The sequence below is a fragment of the Xenopus laevis genome, chromosome 7L (assembly GCF_017654675.1).
Source record: "Xenopus laevis strain J_2021 chromosome 7L, Xenopus_laevis_v10.1, whole genome shotgun sequence".
In the NCBI taxonomy this organism is placed as follows: Eukaryota; Metazoa; Chordata; class Amphibia; order Anura; family Pipidae; genus Xenopus; species Xenopus laevis.
Genome location: NC_054383.1, coordinates 19,556,857 through 19,575,809, shown reverse-complemented (window position 1 = coordinate 19,575,809; position 18,953 = coordinate 19,556,857). Strand labels below are relative to the sequence as shown.

Here is an 18,953-nt window from a genome sequence, read left to right as displayed (position 1 = left end):
TTAGAAAAACTTATCTCATGGTTTATCACATGAAATGTCATGGACGAGATTCAATTCGAGGAGAAAAAACTTTTCTCCAAATTCAGTACCAGTTTTTTTCCCATAGACTTCAATAGAGTTTTCACGTAATAAACCTGAAATACGTTTTTCTGAATTGAACTGCATCTCAAAATGAATCACGTTCATGACGTTTCACATGATAAACCTTTTTCTCACTGAATTTAATCGGGCCCATGGTGCGCAAAAATTATTTCCAAGGGAGACTCTCTCTCGGAAGGAATCTTTGCTTCTAAAATTATAGCAATTTTCATGGAATATCTTATACACTAAAGCTCATCTATTGGGGTTTAAAGCACAGCCAGGGCAGTAGCTCATTAGATCCCAACTGCAGACAGGTTTTGCCATTATTCAGGCTTATGTAGTACAGGGGTTTCAGATCAGCATATGTAGTAGAGCCAGGGAAACAAAACCACGTGACAAACTCTTCAAGTAAGAACACATTCTTCTCATTTGCATCTAAACAAAAACCCTACAGTAGGATGATGAGCCCCAATAAGGGTGAAACCAGTCTGTAGTTGGGATCTGATCAGCATGTGCCATGAAAGTTGACATTTTAGGAGCAAAACTGGAACTCCTTCTAAAAATTACATTTTTTGGGAACTCTATATGCAGAGAGCTGGGTGGCTCAGAATATATTCAAAATAAGGTGTTATCAGGTTTCAGTGTGCTACAATTTGTTTTGTGTGCTGGTCTCATAATTATTCTATGAATACATTAACTGATGACTTGGAGCTATAGAGCTACTATTCTAATTTTAACATTCCTCAGTGGTAAAGTTTTAATATTAGTGTATGAGTGAGTAAAGTCCTATATTAGTGAGAATAGATTTATATCATTGCAGATATGTAGCAGTAATGTCTTGACTTTCAAGCTGGACAATTACCTCTTTGTCTCCAGTGTTTCTTTCTCTTTACAAGGAACAGTAATAAAATAGTCAGCATTTGTCTCTGCAAGATGCAGTTCCTATAGGGGAGTGGGTTGGTTTGATAGCCATAAGGCTAAATACTAAAATACTTGTATCAAATTCTGATATATATTTCCACATGAGTACAATATAGAAAGTGATAACACAGCCTGAGTAGAAGTAGCATAGAAGTAAATGGTCACAGATCTGAGAGGGATACGAGTGACAGCTTAGAGAACAAGGACGGGAATCAGAAATGCATGGCTATTGTTCTTTAGTTTTGCTGTTGTCCATGTATGTTTTCTGTTTCTGGCACTGACAACAAAAAATTGCATAAATAGGGGATCCCTGGGGCCATTTTGTTTTGAGTTGAACCCTACTGACCACTGTAGCCTCATTATTTATTAGGTAATATCCAAATTCTGCTAGCATCAATTAGATTCCATAAATCACAAGAAATTGGGAACACCAGATTAGAAAGGGGGAAACACAAATCTTTATGGAATCTCACAATAAGTTGTTGTTGTGGAGAGACACCATGGGGCAAATTCACTAAGATTCGTAGTTGCGGCAGGCGTAACTTCGCCGCACTTCGCAAATTCACTAAAATCCGAAGTTGCACTCAGGGGTAGCGTAAGGTTGCGAAGTTGCGCTAGCGTTGATTCGCTAAGCGAAGTGATGTTACGCTAGCGATGGTTAATTTGCATACGGCGCCAAATTCAAATTTCAATGGAGGAATATGTAGCAGCACTACAAATGCCTGGGAAACCTTCAAAACATCAAATAAAATTTTTATTTTGCCCTACACATGTGCCCACTGTATAGTTAAATTGCCATGAGTTAGGAAATGTAGGGGGGAAGGAGGGGAGCCCCAATAAAATTTTCGATCTTATTCAGCCTATCACCCATAATATAGAAAAAACGCCAGCGTTTTTGGGACTTAGAAAAATTTTTACATTTTTTTGAAGAAATCCCTATCTACTCTATTGCGCTTCGCCTGGTCTGAGGTGGCGAAGGAAGTCTAGCGTAAAAGGTAGCGTTCAGATCAATGCGCGCGTTAGTGAATTTGCGTCCGTTGTGCAAATTCGCCAGGCATAAGGGTGCGAAGTTACGCTAGCGAAGTTACGCCAGCGTCCGTTAGTGAATTTGCGGAGTAACGAAAATGGCCAACTCTAGCGAATTGACGCTAGCGTTAGGCGCTTCGGCGCATAGTGAAGTCTACAAACAACTGGCCACATTATGGCTTTCACCAGGCCTCACTCAAGTTCACAGAACAGTGAACAGTTGGAAAGTCAGTCTATAACCATCAAACTCTGGCAAAATGACCCAACTTCTTCTGGAGTTGGGTTGGGTTCTTTAGAAGCCAACAGCTGGTGGAGGATAGTCAGACTTGAAAAGTTGATTGAGTTGAAGAGACATTGGGCCAGATTCAATTCAGTGAGAAAAAAAGTCTATCATGTGAAAATTCAATTTGAGATGCATTTAAATTCAGAAAAACGCATCTTATCACTTGAAAAATCTACGGGAAAAACCTAGAACTGAATAAGAAGAAAATGTATTTCTCCTCAAATTGAATCTCGTCCATGAGTTTTCACGTGATAAACCGTACGATAACTTCTTCTCACTGAATTGAATCTGCCCCAGACCAGTATTGTTGCCCATTCCAACCAACAAAAAAAAAATCCACAAGCAAAAAAATGAAAGCAGAGATCTGATAGGCTGCTATGAATAATGGCAGTGGTGCAATGTAGTACAAATGTTAGTAAAACCGTCCCTAGGTGGTTATTTTCATCCCAGACCTCACAGTAGAGCCAGGCACAATAATCATTTAGTCTGTCACAATTAGGCTTCCTTACATCTGGTTCACCGCAATCACACTGTTCTCCTTCTTCCACATATCCATTTCCACACTTCTGCTCTCCAAATGACTCTGTGACTTCAGGCATGTTATATAGACACATGCCCACTCCCTTTTCCAGGCTGCTGTCCAAATCCTTCTTGCTGCAGCTGCTAAACACTGTGGGGAATGGGTATCTGTTGAGAGAAGGGATCTGCAGAATGAGTGAGGTCTTTCTCAGTGCAAGACATCATTTCTAATAATGCAGAATATTTTGGGGTGTTAGATCACATACGTCATGTACAATAGGAATATTATAATTAAGGTATAAGCTAAAATCACAAACAATTTTACAAATACACTCTACTGACCTTGAAAAGTTTGCTTCTTTGCAGGCTTCCTCCTTGAAGTGACATATGTGACTCATATTTTATGCCTTACACAAACACAATTTTTGGATGTCGGTGCCAAAGCATGCCTATCACATGATTATATTATGTCTGGAACCCAACCAGCTGGCAAGCAAAATGTAAGCCTCTTTCGTCTCCCCAAAGACGATGGGCTTTATATTCATTAGTAGAGCACAGCGAGGCAATAACTCACCACGGTGACAAGTCAAAGGCAAAATGTTAATGAGTTGATATTGTTCCTTTAACGTCTGACTTAGTCACTTGCAATTAAATGGAGATTTGCGGTAACCCATGAATATAACCTTTCAGGACAATAAATTATAAAGCATGATACTTAATATTATTTGTGACAATCACATGCTGCCATTCCACTGCCTTATAAAGTGGGATCCTGTCAAACTCAGTAGCCATTTATTGCTATATGTTACAGCTATAATTGCACTTTCCCATTAATATATAGATATATATATATATATATATATATATATATATATATATATATATATATATATATATATATATATATATATATATAAATCCTTTGTGATCCGCACTCCACTGGAATCAAAATGCCACCCAGGTGCTACTCATATAAACATGTATAGATATAAGTCCAAAAGGCATGAGTGCACACTGGGATTTACTTAAAAGTATAATTTTATTTTGTTATATATATGTAGGGATGTGAAAATCTTAGACACCCTTACACTTTACAGACATGCACATCCATAGTAATATGGACACCTCAGTGGGTCCTTATGGGGACCTTGTGTTTATGTAACCCCTGTAGTTCACACAGTGTACACCAGATGGCACTGTGCCAGAGTATAAAAGGTTTAGGAACCATGTGCTATGGGTCCATTGCTTTAGCCCAACCAAGCAGGCTGGAAGCGAATGGGTGGTGTCGACCCTAGGCGCCTTGGCCCTAGTGATTAGACAGCTATACTCGTTTATAGATCGCTCTAGGAGTGATAGAGAGGTTATTTAGTTGAGCAGCTCAAGGCTCCGCCGAGGAGATTAGAGGGATTAAGATCCCAGGGTATTACTGACCCGGAGTTGAGATAGGGATGATAGGAATTCCCCTAGTCTGCCACTGGAAGATATCCTGAAAACTGGGCAATACCCATCACATGCTGTCAACTTACTCTCTGCTGTATATTCCCTAGCCTGTGGGGATTCAGCCTATACGTGCTGTGAGTATATGCTTCCTTTATGCTGCTGTGTATGTTCTATGCTCCATTGTGGATCAATGTGCTGAAAGATCTATGTGCTGTTGTTCAATAAATACAGTTCTATGTTCAACCGTTAAAGAACTACTGGCGCCCATCATTGTGCTATCACACACAGTTACAGTTACACTACACCCTGCCTCCACCGCGTTCCGAGGGCTTGCCCCTGAGAAAGAGAGCTCATCTGTGGTCTCAGCCCATAAAGGAAAGTAGCTAAAACTGCCCTCACGTAAAGCAGTTTATTATAGCGCTACATATATATCACACAAAAGCTGTGCAGTACATACATTAAAGTGTACATACAAGGGCCCATTTAGAAATTAAAATTGGGCAAAGAAAAGGTGTTAATTCCAGGACTCCCCATAATTTGCACCTGGCACCTTATTCAGAAACCTGGAAGCAGAGCCAACATTTTTGGACAAGGAAAAATTATAGAGGAGATGTAAGTAACTCTGTAGATAGTAACTAGTCTATAAAAACTTGCCCATGGAATGATGGAAAGCTGTGAAGCAACATCTGCTGGAGGTATTGCAACAAGCTGACTTGCCCAAGAATCTTTTTTGGCTTTAATGGGAACAATACAAGGGCTGGTGTCTTAAATCAGGCCTGTGTGCGGTTGGGGTGGTCCTTTATGTACTCGAAATATAATTTTGAATCTCAGTCTCTTTATTTCATGTTGTCACACCATCTAACTTTTGGTCCTCACAAAGTCTCCATCTCCAATACCAACCTTTCAGGTTTTGTGCAAATATTTAACACTAGCAGTGCTGATTCATTTTATTTGTCTGGGCACCTGGATTTCATTTCGCTTGGCAACACATTGTTACACTTGTGCAAATGCTTCAATGCATGTGCACCTATGTACACAACCTGAAACATTCACATTGCTTTTCAATGGAAGCTGAGGCCTGCACCTGTTGATAAAGACCCAGAGCCGTCTATTTCAGTGCCTTCTCTGTTGCTGACCGCTGCTTGTTTTTTTGACTATCTGGTTCCCGAACCCCTGACCTGAATACCGACTTCAGTCCTTGCTGCCTGCCCTGTCTGTCTCATGACCCGGTTCCTTTGGTTGGTGCTGTTACTTTCTTTGTGGGAGCTGTATACTCTCTGGAGCTGTATACTAACCCACCCCCTCCCAACCCAGCTGGCACCTTCATTTATATACCTGCCCATCTCTTACATAACGGAAGGGTGCGGGGCAGGCATGTGCCTATAAATGGAGGCTGCCAGAGCCAAAAGCCATCAGAGTAAGGTTGCATGCAGGTAGAGCAGAAGAAAAGCTCAACCCAAACCTGCAAATTGTGTGTGGAAGTTGTCCGGAACCAGCCGAACTAAGGGTCCTGCGGGAGGTGTATGAACGCATCATTTGTGCTTGTTTCAAGAAAGACTTTACAGCATATGAATACTGTGATAAAGAGAGAAACAATGATTCTATAGGGTAATAGAAAAACTGGCATTTCTGGCATGGCACCAGAATTCTGAGCACCTCTTCGCCCAGTCCTCCCCTGAAACTTATATTACAGAATTTATATTACAGAAGTTTGTTCTGTTTACTAATAGGATTTATTATGAGAATAATGTTCTATTGTATGCAGTGTGATGAAGGAAAGTACATTTAGAGCATAACACAGGTGTGCAATGTATTCTCTATATTAAACCCAAAAATACATGAACTTTTATAGCTGAAGGGTGAGCACAGTTCAAAGCAGATGTGACACATAAACAGAACAGTGTGTTCATAAATATTTAATTTACTATCAAACTGAGAATGAATAGTCCAATGTGTTGAGGACAGATTTATTATAAAATATACATTGTATTGTTTGGCACTGGATCTGTAAAATACAGAGGCTAGAAAGACTATTTCAGCGAACATGACATATGACATCCTTTTTTCTTAATGTTGCCAGAATGAAAGCATTAAGGCACCCTGTGTATAAGGTGCAGCCAATAACAAGCTTGCGTTCTCCAGAAACATGTAAATACTTAGAGACAGATTGCATTTGGCCCTATGTGGGGAAGGCTGGGTCTGGCTAAGCCTAGTGAACTCCACCTAGGCCTAAAATATATTTTCAGCCAACATTTTGGCAGTAGGTTCTGTTTAAATAACACATAGCAGAATTTTAAAAATGACTACAAAGAAATAGTGCTACCGGTAGTGGAAGTAGTGGAAAACGTCTCCATCTGTCAATACAGGAGGTTAAATAAAATGAAAAGTGCCATTGATTTCACTGCCAATAAGTGAGGAGCTGTAAAGACTTTGTATGTAAAGTATGCATACACTCTTAATAAACATAGCTTTACATGGCAGAATAATTTACTGGGATCCATAAAAAGGATTTGCATGGTTTATTTTGAAATCAGGTATTCAAGCATGCGGGAAATAGATCTGATGCCAAAGAGCTTACAATTCAACTTTAATGGAGTGTGGTCATATATTGGTATTGATGAGGCAGTCCCTAGATAGCATAGCTTTTAGTGCTGTTTGGAATGTTTTTTTTAAATGAATAAAAATATCTAATTTTCATCCAATACTGTAACTATTATGGTGGAAACTATAAGCTCAGGTACCCTTTTCTACTGAGAACAACTGAGTAGTCCTAGAAGGACAAATGTCTATTTTGGTAAGACTGCAACACAAGCAGAATGCTAAATCTGATCACTGCATATTGTATGGTTGAAAGTCACATAATTCTATAGAACTAGGTTGCTCCGAGCAAGCAGAAAAATACAGTGACATTCAAGCCTAGGGGCATGGTCTGGTAACATTTTGGGCATGGCCAGCAGAATGAGTCAATAAATGGACATTATAATAACAAGAAAATGGGATAAGAGCGATTTAATAAAACAACCTTCCTCAAGCTTTTCAATAGTGCTCCCAATGGTTCCAACAGTGTCTGGGTTCACTGTCCACTGAGGTCTACAAACTTATGAAAGAGCATTGGATAACAGAAAAAAGAAAGGCCCAAGGCACAGGGCCATTTTTATTTAAAAAGGTGCACTGCCTTGCCTATGCCTTGAACCTTCATTTGATTGTTTAGAATAAGCTTGCAAGTTTTTAATTCCAAAGACAAACTTCTATTTTTTCCCATAGTTTGTACAAAAAGATATGCCCTCTGTACTAAACTCATTTCTGCATGTGAGTGAAGAGTATGACAACTGTTTCTTAACCTGAATTAGTTAAATTGAACCTAAGGTAAACACTTGCAACTTAAAATAATCTGAAGAATCCAATTAAACCAATAAAGCTATCACCTTGTAGCAAATTCATGGTTTATCCCAAAACGAACCCGTCATAAAAATAACTAATATACTATTCTCATGACGCCTTGGAATAAATATTATTTTGGGTGGACCTGAACAGCTGCAGGTAATGTGCATGCCAGGTCAGTTGAACAAGCTCAAGTCAAGAAAGTGGCCAGAAACTGATGTCTTGGAAAATATATTGACAACGAGGGATGACACAGACACTCCCTGTAGCAGTTAATTCTTTCTATTTGTCTCATTAGTATTGGCTTTCAATTTGCTAATGGCTTTGAGAGTAGATAAGGGAAGGGAACAGTGTCTTCCAACTGTTACTGAGTTACGCCCTCCAACTGAGTGCAACTCCCAACAACCTCAGCCAGCTTGACAACTCCCATTATGCTTCGCCAGCATCACAGCTCCAGTTGTCCTTTGCCGGTGCAACAAACTGCATTAAAGGGAAAAGTCTTTTAACAGGGATTCTGTAATAACTGGAAAAGGTCTGATTTCTCCTCTTTTGGCTGTTGATGTAACTCAAGCATGCTATGCAAACCAAATATACATAAATTATCATTAACTGATAAAAGAAAAACCAGCAATAAACTTTGGAAAGAGCCTACAAGGACAAAGAGAATGAATTAATTTCCTTTCTCCTGAATAGCAACTCAAGCTCATGCTGCCCTACATCTAAAGCTGAGAATACAAAAAAAAATGGACCTATCCATCATTTATAATCTATTGAACAGGGGCCTGAGACATTTTAGTAGCGTCATGTCAGTACTTGAACCAAAGGTGAAAGAGGTGCAGAACAAGGGCAAGAGTAGTGGTGGAAGTTAAATGACCATCTTTATAAATTTTGTGAAATAAGGAGCTGCAAAGAAGCAGGTGCTGTCCCCTAAATTTAATAGTTATAAAGCAGGGAATATTTGAATTTGTACAGATTCTTAAAGTTGAAGTTTGAAGCTAAGGCTAAGGCAAGACTATAAAAGTCCTGGACTGGACCTAGACGATGGCAGCTTACCACTTTAAAACTGCTTTACCTGTTGCTGCTTTGTGGTATAGAACACACATAAATTATTCCTATTACTAGAGAACCATTCCAAAAATCGAATTACAACAAAACACGTAAGGTTAGCTTTTCTTCTGTCTAGATACACTGCTACCTATAACTGTATAGGAATAGTGAACCAAATCTTGGGTTTCCTGAATCCCTTATGACGTTTCACAATTACTCATCATGTATAGATAACAAGATAAATAAGAAACACTACTAGAAACCTGCTTGTTAGAATTCATACTTGAATCTAGAGCCATTACTGGGAACTACAACATCTAATGTTAATGAAATGGGCAATAATAATGTAGAGCAGTGATCCCCAACCAGTGGCTCATGAGCAACATGTTTCTCACCAACCCCAATGGATGTTGTTGCCACTGTCCTCAAAGCAGATGCTTATTTTTTAATTCATGGCTTGGGCATGTTTTGGTTGCATAAAAACCAGGTGTACTGACAATAGGGTCTTTTGTAGGCTGCCAGTCCACATAGGGGCTAACAAATAGTCAATCCCAGCTGTTTATGCACCACCCAAGAACATTTTTCATGCTTGCATTGCTCCCCAACTTTTTTTTATTTGAATGTTGCTCATATATAAAAAAGGTTGTGGACCCTCGATCTAGAGAGTACCTCGGCCACATCATCCTCACAGACATTTGGTGTATGTGCTTAGCTGAGGAGCCAATGGGGCGAAGCTACCATCTGTGGGATTATGACTGAACGCCTCTAAGTCAGAATCCCCCCTAAACGTGACGATATTGCAGCGCCGCGGAGCCTCGGTCAGCCTCGGATAGCCGGCGCCCAGAGCGGGCAGAGCTGCTCGCCTCGGGACCGGAGCGCGGACAAAAGGGGGCCGCCTCTCTCCCGGAGCGTACCGCGCGTTCCCGGGGAACCTGGTGCTAAATCATTCGTAGACGACCTGATTCTGGGTCAGGGTTTCGTGGGTAGCAGAGCAGCTACCTCGCTGCGATCTATTGAAAGTCATCCCTTGAGCCAAGCTCAAACTTTGACAGTATAAGGCCATCTCTGCAACATATTAAGTGGGAAATGCTTTTCACAGGGTTAAACACAGAACAAAAATGGGAAGTCTTTAAAATGCTGCTTAATAAATATACTTGTCAGTATATTCCACTTGTAAGCAAGGAACGTCGTTGCAAACAAAACCTTTTTGGTTCAATAGAGGCGTTGGTGTTGAGGTGGGTAAGAAAAGACGTGCTTTTAAGGCTTTCAAGTTAGCTGGTACAGCCGAAACATTTATAAGGTACAAGGAGGCCAATAAATCATGCAAAGAAGCTATAAGGCAAGCTAAAATTGATATAGAAAAGGATATTGCAGCAAGCAGTAAAAAAAATCCAAAATTATTTTTTAAATATGTTAATAGTAAAAGAATGAAGTAGCAAGGGGTGGGACCCTTACTATCAGAGGGGGGTCAGCTGGTTGATGAAAACAAAATAAAAGCGCAGATTCTGAACTCGTATTTTTCATCTGTCTACACAAATGAGGAACCAGTAAGTGAAGGTTTCCTTCTTAAAAGTACCAATTCTAGTAATACAACTAATGATGCATGGTTCACACATGATGAAATTCAAAAGAGACTAGAACATATTAAGATTAACAAAGGTCCAGGGCCAGATGGTATTCATCCCAGGGTAATTAGCAAGCTTAGCTCTGTGATTGCCAAACCTCTTTACTTAATTTTTCAGGATTCATTGAGATCTGGCATTGTGCAGAGAGACTGGCGAATTGCTAATGTGGTGCCTCTATTCAAAAAAGCATCCCGTTCTCAGCCTCAAAACTATAGGCAGTTAGTCTGACGTCAGTGATAGGAAAGCTTTTCGAAGGGTTAATAAAGGATAAAATACTGGACGTCATAGCAAATCATAATACTATGAGTTTGTGCCAGCATGGTTTTATGCGTAATAGATCTTGCCAGACTAACAATTTCTTTTTATGAGAAGGTAAGTAGAGACCTCGATTCTGAGATGGCAGTGGATGTGATTTACTTAGACTTTGCTAAAGCATTTGATACAGTGCCACACAAAAGGTTACTGGTTAAATTAAGGAATGTTGGCCTGGAACATAGTATTTGTACCTGGATAGAGAACTGGCTAAAAGATAGACTACAAAGAGTGGTGGTAAATGGAACATTTTCTAATTGGACCAGTGTTGTTAGTGGAGTACCGCAGGGCTCTGTACTAGGTCCCTTGCTTTTCAACTTGTTTATTAATGACCTGGAGGTGGGCATTGAAAGTACTGTTTCTATTTTTGCAGATGAAACTAAATTGTGCAGAACTATAGGTTCCATGCAGGATGCTGCCACTTTGCAGAGTGATTTGTCTAAATTGGAAAACTGGGCAGCAAACTGGAAAATGAGGTTCAATGTTGATAAATGCAGGTTATGCACTTTGAATGTATTTGTCTATACATTAGAGGGCATTATAGACAAATAGCAGGGGACCTTTTTACCCATAAAGTGGATCACCGTACCAGAGGCCTCTCCTTTAGACTAAAAGAACTTTCATTTGAAGCAACGTAGGGGGTTCTTCACAGTCAGGACAGTGAGGTTGTGGAATGCACTGCCGGGTGATGTTGTGATGCTGATTCAGTTAATGCCTTTAAGAATGGCTTGGATGATTTTTTGGACAGACATAATATCAAAGGCTATTGTGATACTAAGCTCTATAGTTAGTATAGGTATGGGTATATAGCATTTATGTGAAAGTAGGGAGGGGTGTGTGTATAGATGCTGGATTTTCATTTGGAGGGATTGAACTTGATGGACTTTGTCTTTTTTCAACCCAATTTAACTATGTAACTATGTAATACCGTATGACAGCCTGATTTACTCCATTAAGAGTCCCATTAAGAATCATCCAAGTATAATTGAGCATGTTGTTTCCACCATAGATGCAAAGGTACAGAATTCTGGTAAATAATGGGGTAGAGTTTGCATGAAACATCTAAGCATTTGCAATGCTCTTGCTTTGTGATTGCTCAGGAATGTTGTATCTTCACCTACATTTCTCTGACAAGCTTGCCCCCAAGTACTAAAATGCTTTCTTCTAACTGAAACTGATTCCTACACATCATACAACGTTTTTTTTTTTTTTAGCAGTATATGACATAAGAATTCAGAGCTTTTATCTGAGAACTTTCCACTCATATTTCAGATAAATAAAAACTTCATCCTTCCCACACCTTTTTGTACATGCATTCTGCCCGACCAACGTTGGAACAGAAATGAAAGATGTTTATTGTTCCTAGCAATTTATTTGCTGAAACACCCACACAACAACAAATTTCGGCTTCTGCCAGGAGCAATGAGTCATGCAGCGTGTGAAATGCTTATCTCCGTGCTCTAAAGAGAAATTAAGAGCTTCAACAAAGAACCTGTTTATGCATGTTGTACCTCTTCTGCGTTACTGTGGTGCCACGCTGGGTCATTAGTCCCTCACTCGATGCAAAATGTTTTGTTTTTTCCTACCACACTGTACATGTTGTAAGTAATAATTAAAACTTCTAATATAGTTCAACTATTGCAGAGTTTAGGCAAAGATGAAGAAGTCCAGTGAGACTTGGAGAAACTTGTTTTTATCTCTTGATGGACCAACATTAGGAGAGTTGCTGGGCTTGGAGGCTGAAGATTTAAGATTTGGTCTCATTCACCCTTTTCATTTGAATTGCTTCTGTTGACAGACTGCGTTTATAGCTAAAATTTACTTAGGTGTGAATGTTCTCTTCAGAAGGCTCTGCCATACTTCGTGCAACTTTGTCAGTGATTATTTTGTAGTGATCCGCACATTTCTTAGCGAGTTTTCTGTACTGTTACTTTATTCCTATAGAAACATGGCGGATGGCGGATACATACAGGTCATATATATGTCTTTTTTAGTTAATGAAATTGCTGGAAGTGGCCACGTATTATTGAAAATGTCCAAGGTAGAAAAATAAAGTCAAAACAGATCCTCTATTGTCCTAGACATGAGCCCACTCTACAAAAAATGTGGCATGAACTTCAAATGGTAAAATAAATGCGTAAATAACATATATTTAACAATTACAACTTGTAAACACAATCCCACATTAAAATATGAAAAAATTACAACGTTCTATCTTTTTTATGACTTTTTTGGAGTACAGGATATGTTGTCACTGGCGAAATAGACTTTGGTGAAAAGGGTAACCTATAGGAAAGTTCACACTTTGATTTTTGGACTAACGATTGTTCGCCTAATCGAAAATTCACCTGGTGAAACGGCACTAGTGCTGAGCAAATTGTCTTCTTCGCCTTTTAGTAAATTGGTGATGTCCCTGCGAATTGTCATTTTGGTGAATTTTTTAAAAAAAAGCACTTCGCGCTTTAGTAAATTTGCTCCAAGTGTTCACCAGGAAACTACAGAGTATTAGAGGCTGGCTAATCCCATTGTAAATATAAATAAATCAGAGAGATAAAAGATCGCAAGGAAAAATAGAAAATTATATAAATATAATAAAGTGTATGTAAACCGAGGATAACCTACTCTGTAGATATCTAGAGGAATTAGATTTATTAGGGGTCATATAGGAACACACTTGCAATTATGACTGCTTTTAAATGGAATACATATTAATGCAATTAATTGTTGTTTTTGCATCCAAACATATTCCAGCACTTGTTGCCCTTATGTACATCCAGATTTTTCTCATGAATGGAACTGCGACTATAGATGCTGGAAAACCCTAGAGATTTCGGAACCCTAGACCTGAGGGTGACCCCAGAGTCACTGTTATGGTTTGGTAGCCGAGGATGAGTATAACAGTGTTTTATTAGCAGGTTCCTGCAGGGCCATCATCGGGGGGGACAAGTGTCCCGGGCATGAAGGGGGGCCCGGCAGTGCTGCACTTTTCAAAGAGCTGGGCCCCCCTTGAGAGCGCCGAAGCCATGCGGCCATTTTTGAAGTCCCGAACCCGAAATGCGGAAGTGCCGAAAAGCCGAAGGACCCAAAGCCACCAAAACAGCCGAAGCTGAAGTTTTCCAAACATTTCAAGGCTTTTTCTATTAACTAAGCTAAATAACTAACCCTGAATGTGAAGGATACAGCTGCTTTATACATAATTCAAGTCAAATAAAGAAGGCAGAGATATAGACCCCTTTTCTATCAGCATTATCCACAATGGAGCAGACTGACTTCCAGGGGATTATTAGGCTCTGGTTTCTACGTTGTAGCCTTTATTAGGCCATGCTACCCCCATGCATGGTCACATTTAGACTTTCCTTACAATTTAGCCTCTTCTTTATTAACTCAATAGACATTTGGCACCATCTTCATATCAGGCAGCTCTGAAGTTCAAGCATGACAACAATGAATGTGAACAGACATTTTGATACCAATTTAATAGCATGTAATATGAAAATGTGACATTCTTTTGTAAAGAAACACTTTAATCCTCCCTGACTAAACCAAATTAATTTCCCTGATAAGTTTCACTGGAGGAAGCTCTGACAGCTGGAGACTCACAGAACTGCTGTCCCTGACCTAAAAAAATTCTGCATCATTAAATGGAATACACAGATCTTGTGACTGACAATCCACCCACTTCACTTACTGGATACAGCTGGAGGCTTCAAAGGAACTCTACTTCATATTGTTGTTTGCACGAAGCTTGTTTAGAATTAATATGCAATGCAATGGGCTTTTAACAGGAGAATGGAATATACTGTATCAAAAGCATTAGCTTGTTTTTAGGTAGCTCTTGGTTGGGGGTTTGAATTATATTACCAGATAGTGGCCCAGAAGTAGAAGGAATTTAGTCGGGGTATTGACAGATTCGCAAATTCATAAAACTGGGGTAATAATATAATATATTATAATATAATAAAAGGCTCAACGTTTGGATCAGATCTAGTTCCACCAAGCAACCAACCATCCAGATGTTTTAAACAGAAGTAAATGTTGCTTGCTGATTGGTCTCTATGTGTTAGTAGACCAAGTGTAAACATTATTCTTCTATTGCATTACCCCCATTTGGAGAAAAACAACAGAAAAATGAACGAACTAACAGGCTTGGGTGCTCTAAAATGGACACAATGGATTGGATTCAAACCAGGGTTTTATCCTTACGGTGTTTGTATGTTCTCCCCAGGGCCGTCATCTGGGGCCAACCAGGCTGAACTCAAGAGCCCTCTGTCAGGACTCAGTAGAGCAAGTGCAGTGTATGCCCTTATATACACACGATCCGGCGCAGGCTAGGGTTCAAGCCGGCGTATCAACGCCCTCGCCCGTTGCTGGTGAGCGCGTGCACCTAGATGCATATTCTGATGCATGCGCATGTTCTGACATGCGTAGGTGCTCTCTGGTTAAAGAGACGCCCAGGCCTAAGCTCAATGTCAGGTGATCGTCTTTACTGACACTAAGCATATTTTGTGACTTCTGAGAAACTTCTGATAACGACTTTGGCTTGCTCCTGACTATTCTTCTTGATTTCCCCTGGATTGACGCTTGATTCCTGAAAACCCTGTGTATGACCTGGCCTGTTCCTGACTCCGTCTTCTTCATCTGCAGTCCTAATTCCATAGACTGTTAGTATCTTGTGGGCTCCACCACCCTGGACCTGACAGCAGCTCCTACAATGGTTGCACCAATGGTCATACCAAACTTGATATACATGCAGACACCCTCTTAAAAGGGTGCTTCACCTTTAAGTTAACTTTTAGTATGTTATAAAATGGCCAATTATAAGCAACTTTTCAATTGGTCTTCATTATTTATTTTTTATTGTTTTTTTTAATTTGCCTTCTTCTTCTGACTCTTTCCAGCTTTCAAATGGGGGTCGCGGACTCCATCTAAACACAAATGATCTGTAAGGCTATATATTTATTGTTATTACTACTTTTTATTTCTCATCTTACTATTTAGGCCCTCGTCTATTCATATTCCAATATCTTATTCAAATCGGTGCATGGTTGCTAGAGTAACTTGAACCATAGCAACCAGATTGCTGAAATTGCAGAATAAAAATTTTTGAAAATAACTCAAAAACCACAACCCCTTTAAATACAAACTCCAGAAGTGACAAACTCTGAAATTCTGAGTGGCAATTTATGTTGGAATTATGGGAAAATGCAAGAAAGGGCCAAGGATGGAGATACATTGTAAAGTTATTGTCTGTTACATATTGCCCTTTGTTCAATTGTAGTAGTCATAAATCAGGCTTCTCCAGCTTAAGCAGATGTACTTAAGTGTTATGTACTTAAGCGATTTTTTGACAAAACTGTCATAGTGAAACCCTGCTATAAACCTTTGACAATAAATCCCCAGATTTTCAGCCCTATCGCTGCTTTTGTTTGTGTCCCTCATGATTATTTAGATTGCAAGTGCTATATTATAAAAAAACTTAACAATAAAAATCCATATAACAGATTTAAATGTAACAAACATAAAACAAAGATATTTCACCACTGTTATTTGAGAAACGGCTTGTATTCATTTTTGTTTTGTGTTTATTCCTTTGTAGTCAGTAATACAGTGAGAAGATTACAAGGCAAAATGCTCAGCAAACAAGAAATAGCAGACGCGAGCCTCCATGCCATGAATGGGTCATGTTGTTACTGTGTTTAGCCTGAAACGTCAAGCTGCTTCCTATTCTGTTTTTGACTTTTCCTGGCAGTTATTTCCTCAGCGGATACATTGCCTCGTGTGTTGGCTGAAAATACCTAATTTGATAATAAATGTCATCAGTGGAATTTTCATTTCCAGGTACTCGTTATGGGACTTTGCAAGTATTGAGTTTATCTATAGAGGTGACTGTGCAGCAACTGGATCCCAAATTGAGGGGTCCAACGTGTGACCCTTCAGCTGTATGTAAGCGAGAACTCTCAGACACATGGGGGGAATGGTAGTTTTGGAACACTTAGAGGGAGGACCACAAGCTGGATGTTCCTGAAGGGACTTATTGTGACTTATTGTGTTTTCCCTTGATGACATAACCTACACTAGGCCTTATAGGACTGTGCTACCAAAATGTTCATAATTTTATAGGAATCCAAAGTTAACTTGCTTTTTTTGTCCTTGAGTTTGATTCCAAGGAAGGCTTTCTCCTGGTTCTCTATAGAGGTAGAGATAACCCGAGTCATGCAGGGAGTCAGTAGCTCACAACTTGAGGCATTCAGCACATGACCCAACCGCTATATGTAAGTTAAAACTCTCATACACATGTCAGGAGTGATAGATTACAGCACTAAGGGTCCTATTTATAATGCTGTGTAATAAGTGGAGTGAGACATTACCAGTGATGTTGTTCATAGCAACCAATCAGATATTTGCCTTTGTTTTCTAACTGTTGAAATGTAATTGCTAATTGGTTGCTCTGGGCAACATCACCAGTGATGCATCACTTCACTTTTTACATAGCATGATAAATAGGCCCCTTAGAAGGAGGACCACAGGTTGGATGTTCCTGAAAGCTTCAAGATGGGACCTACAGCATTTTCTCTTGATGCCCTACCCTACACTTGGCCGTATTAGGACTATATTATCAAAATGTTTATAGTTTTATAGGAATACAATGGTTAACCTGACTACTTTTTTGTCCTTGGGCCTTGGGTTTGATTCCAACGAGGGATCTCTCTCGGTTCTCTATGTTTATCGGTAGAGGTAACCAGGGCCATACAGGCAGTCAGTGGCTCCTCAACCTGAGGTGTTCAACATGTGACCCACCAGCTGCATGTAAGTAAGAACTCTCAGACACGAAAGGAGTGGTCGTTTCCAACACTTAGAAGGAGGACCAAAGATTGGATGTTCCTGAAAGCTTCGAGATGGCATCTACAGCATTTTCTGTTGATGTCCTAACCTACACTGGGTTTTATTAGGACTATGTTATCAAAACATTCATATTTTAATAGGAATTCAGGGATAAAATTGCTGCTTTTTTGTCCTGGGGTCATGGGTTTGAATTCAACCAGGGATTTCTCCTGGTTTTCTATGTCAATCTTCAGAGGTGACCAGGGCAGTGCAGGCAGCTCATGGCTCATAATTTGAGGTGTTCAACATGTGACCCTCCAGCTGTATTTAAGATAGATTGACAGCAACAGGAAAAATTATCTTCTTAAATGCCTTTGTTCAATTATGGGTTCTGACCCGGGCACCAACACTGGTCTTTTTTTAAGCCGATAAACTTGATAAAAGACAGGTTTTTGTTCTGAAACCTTCAATAAAGGTTTTTTAAGAAGATATTTTCCTTGATGGTGCTGTCAATTGGAAGTGTTTTGGTGTCCTACAACAAGGAGCACTGTGACTCCTTTTCACTTCCTAATTTACTAATGTACCATGCACTGCCCTACATGGTGCATCGGTGACAAACCTGTCTAATCCCAGCTGATATCTATCAGTACACTCTCAGGTAATCATACAAACGTCTACAAACTCCACAAGCAAATATATTCTCACTCCTTAACAACAAGTGGGACCTCTCATACAATTCAAGAAGATAAGTGGGCATGTTTGCTTGAGAACTTGAATAAAAACCCACTATAATATTGTGTAAACGATTGACCACAAATTTCCAAGCAGAAAATAAAACTATGCACCATTTGCAAAATCTCCAGCTAATACATTCTGACAGTCAATGAAATGTAAGTGAGATAACAGCAAGGTCAGGGAATGGGTAACACAGGGAAAGACGAGGTTTAATAGTGTTGAACACAGCAAACAGATCAGTAAGGATTAGCAGGGATTAGATTTCTTGGGATCTTGCCAAATGGATATTATTAGCAGCTACTGTTCCAGATGTGTAAACATGGGAGATAAATAATGTAGATTTAGGTCACCAGAGCCATGCTTACTATGGTTCTATTGGAATCTCTTCATCCCAGCTTTATTCTATGAAGAAGTTAGTGCAGAGCAATGTAAGAAGGATGAACACTCCCCATCTTGAGAATCTACAATGTTCATTTAGAGCAGGGGTCCCCAAACTTTTAGCCAAATTAAAATATAAAAAGAGTTGGGAGTAACACAAGCATGTGGGTCCAAATAAGGGCTGTGGATGGCTATTTGCTAGCCTCTATGTGGACTGGCAGTATATAGGAGCATGCTTTGTTTTTGTGCAACCAAAACTTGCCTCCAGGAATTAAAAATGAAGCACCTGCTTTGAGGCCACTGGGAGCAACATCCAATGGGTTAGTGAGCAGCATGTTCCTCATGAGCACTGGTTGGAAATCACTGATTTAGAGTTTGGTGCC

At 39.7% G+C, this 18,953-nt stretch overlaps 1 protein-coding gene across 1 annotated transcript in view; it reads right to left on the bottom strand.

Annotated features, from left to right (window-relative positions):
- adam12.L (ADAM metallopeptidase domain 12 L homeolog) overlaps window positions 1–18,953 on the bottom strand; it is a 342,539-nt gene that overhangs the window by 58,952 nt on the left and 264,634 nt on the right. Inside the window, exon 12 of the mRNA XM_018225176.2 lies at window positions 2,821–2,998. Within this exon, the coding sequence (XP_018080665.1) occupies window positions 2,821–2,998 (178 nt within the window). The remainder of the gene's footprint in view (window positions 1–2,820; window positions 2,999–18,953) is intronic.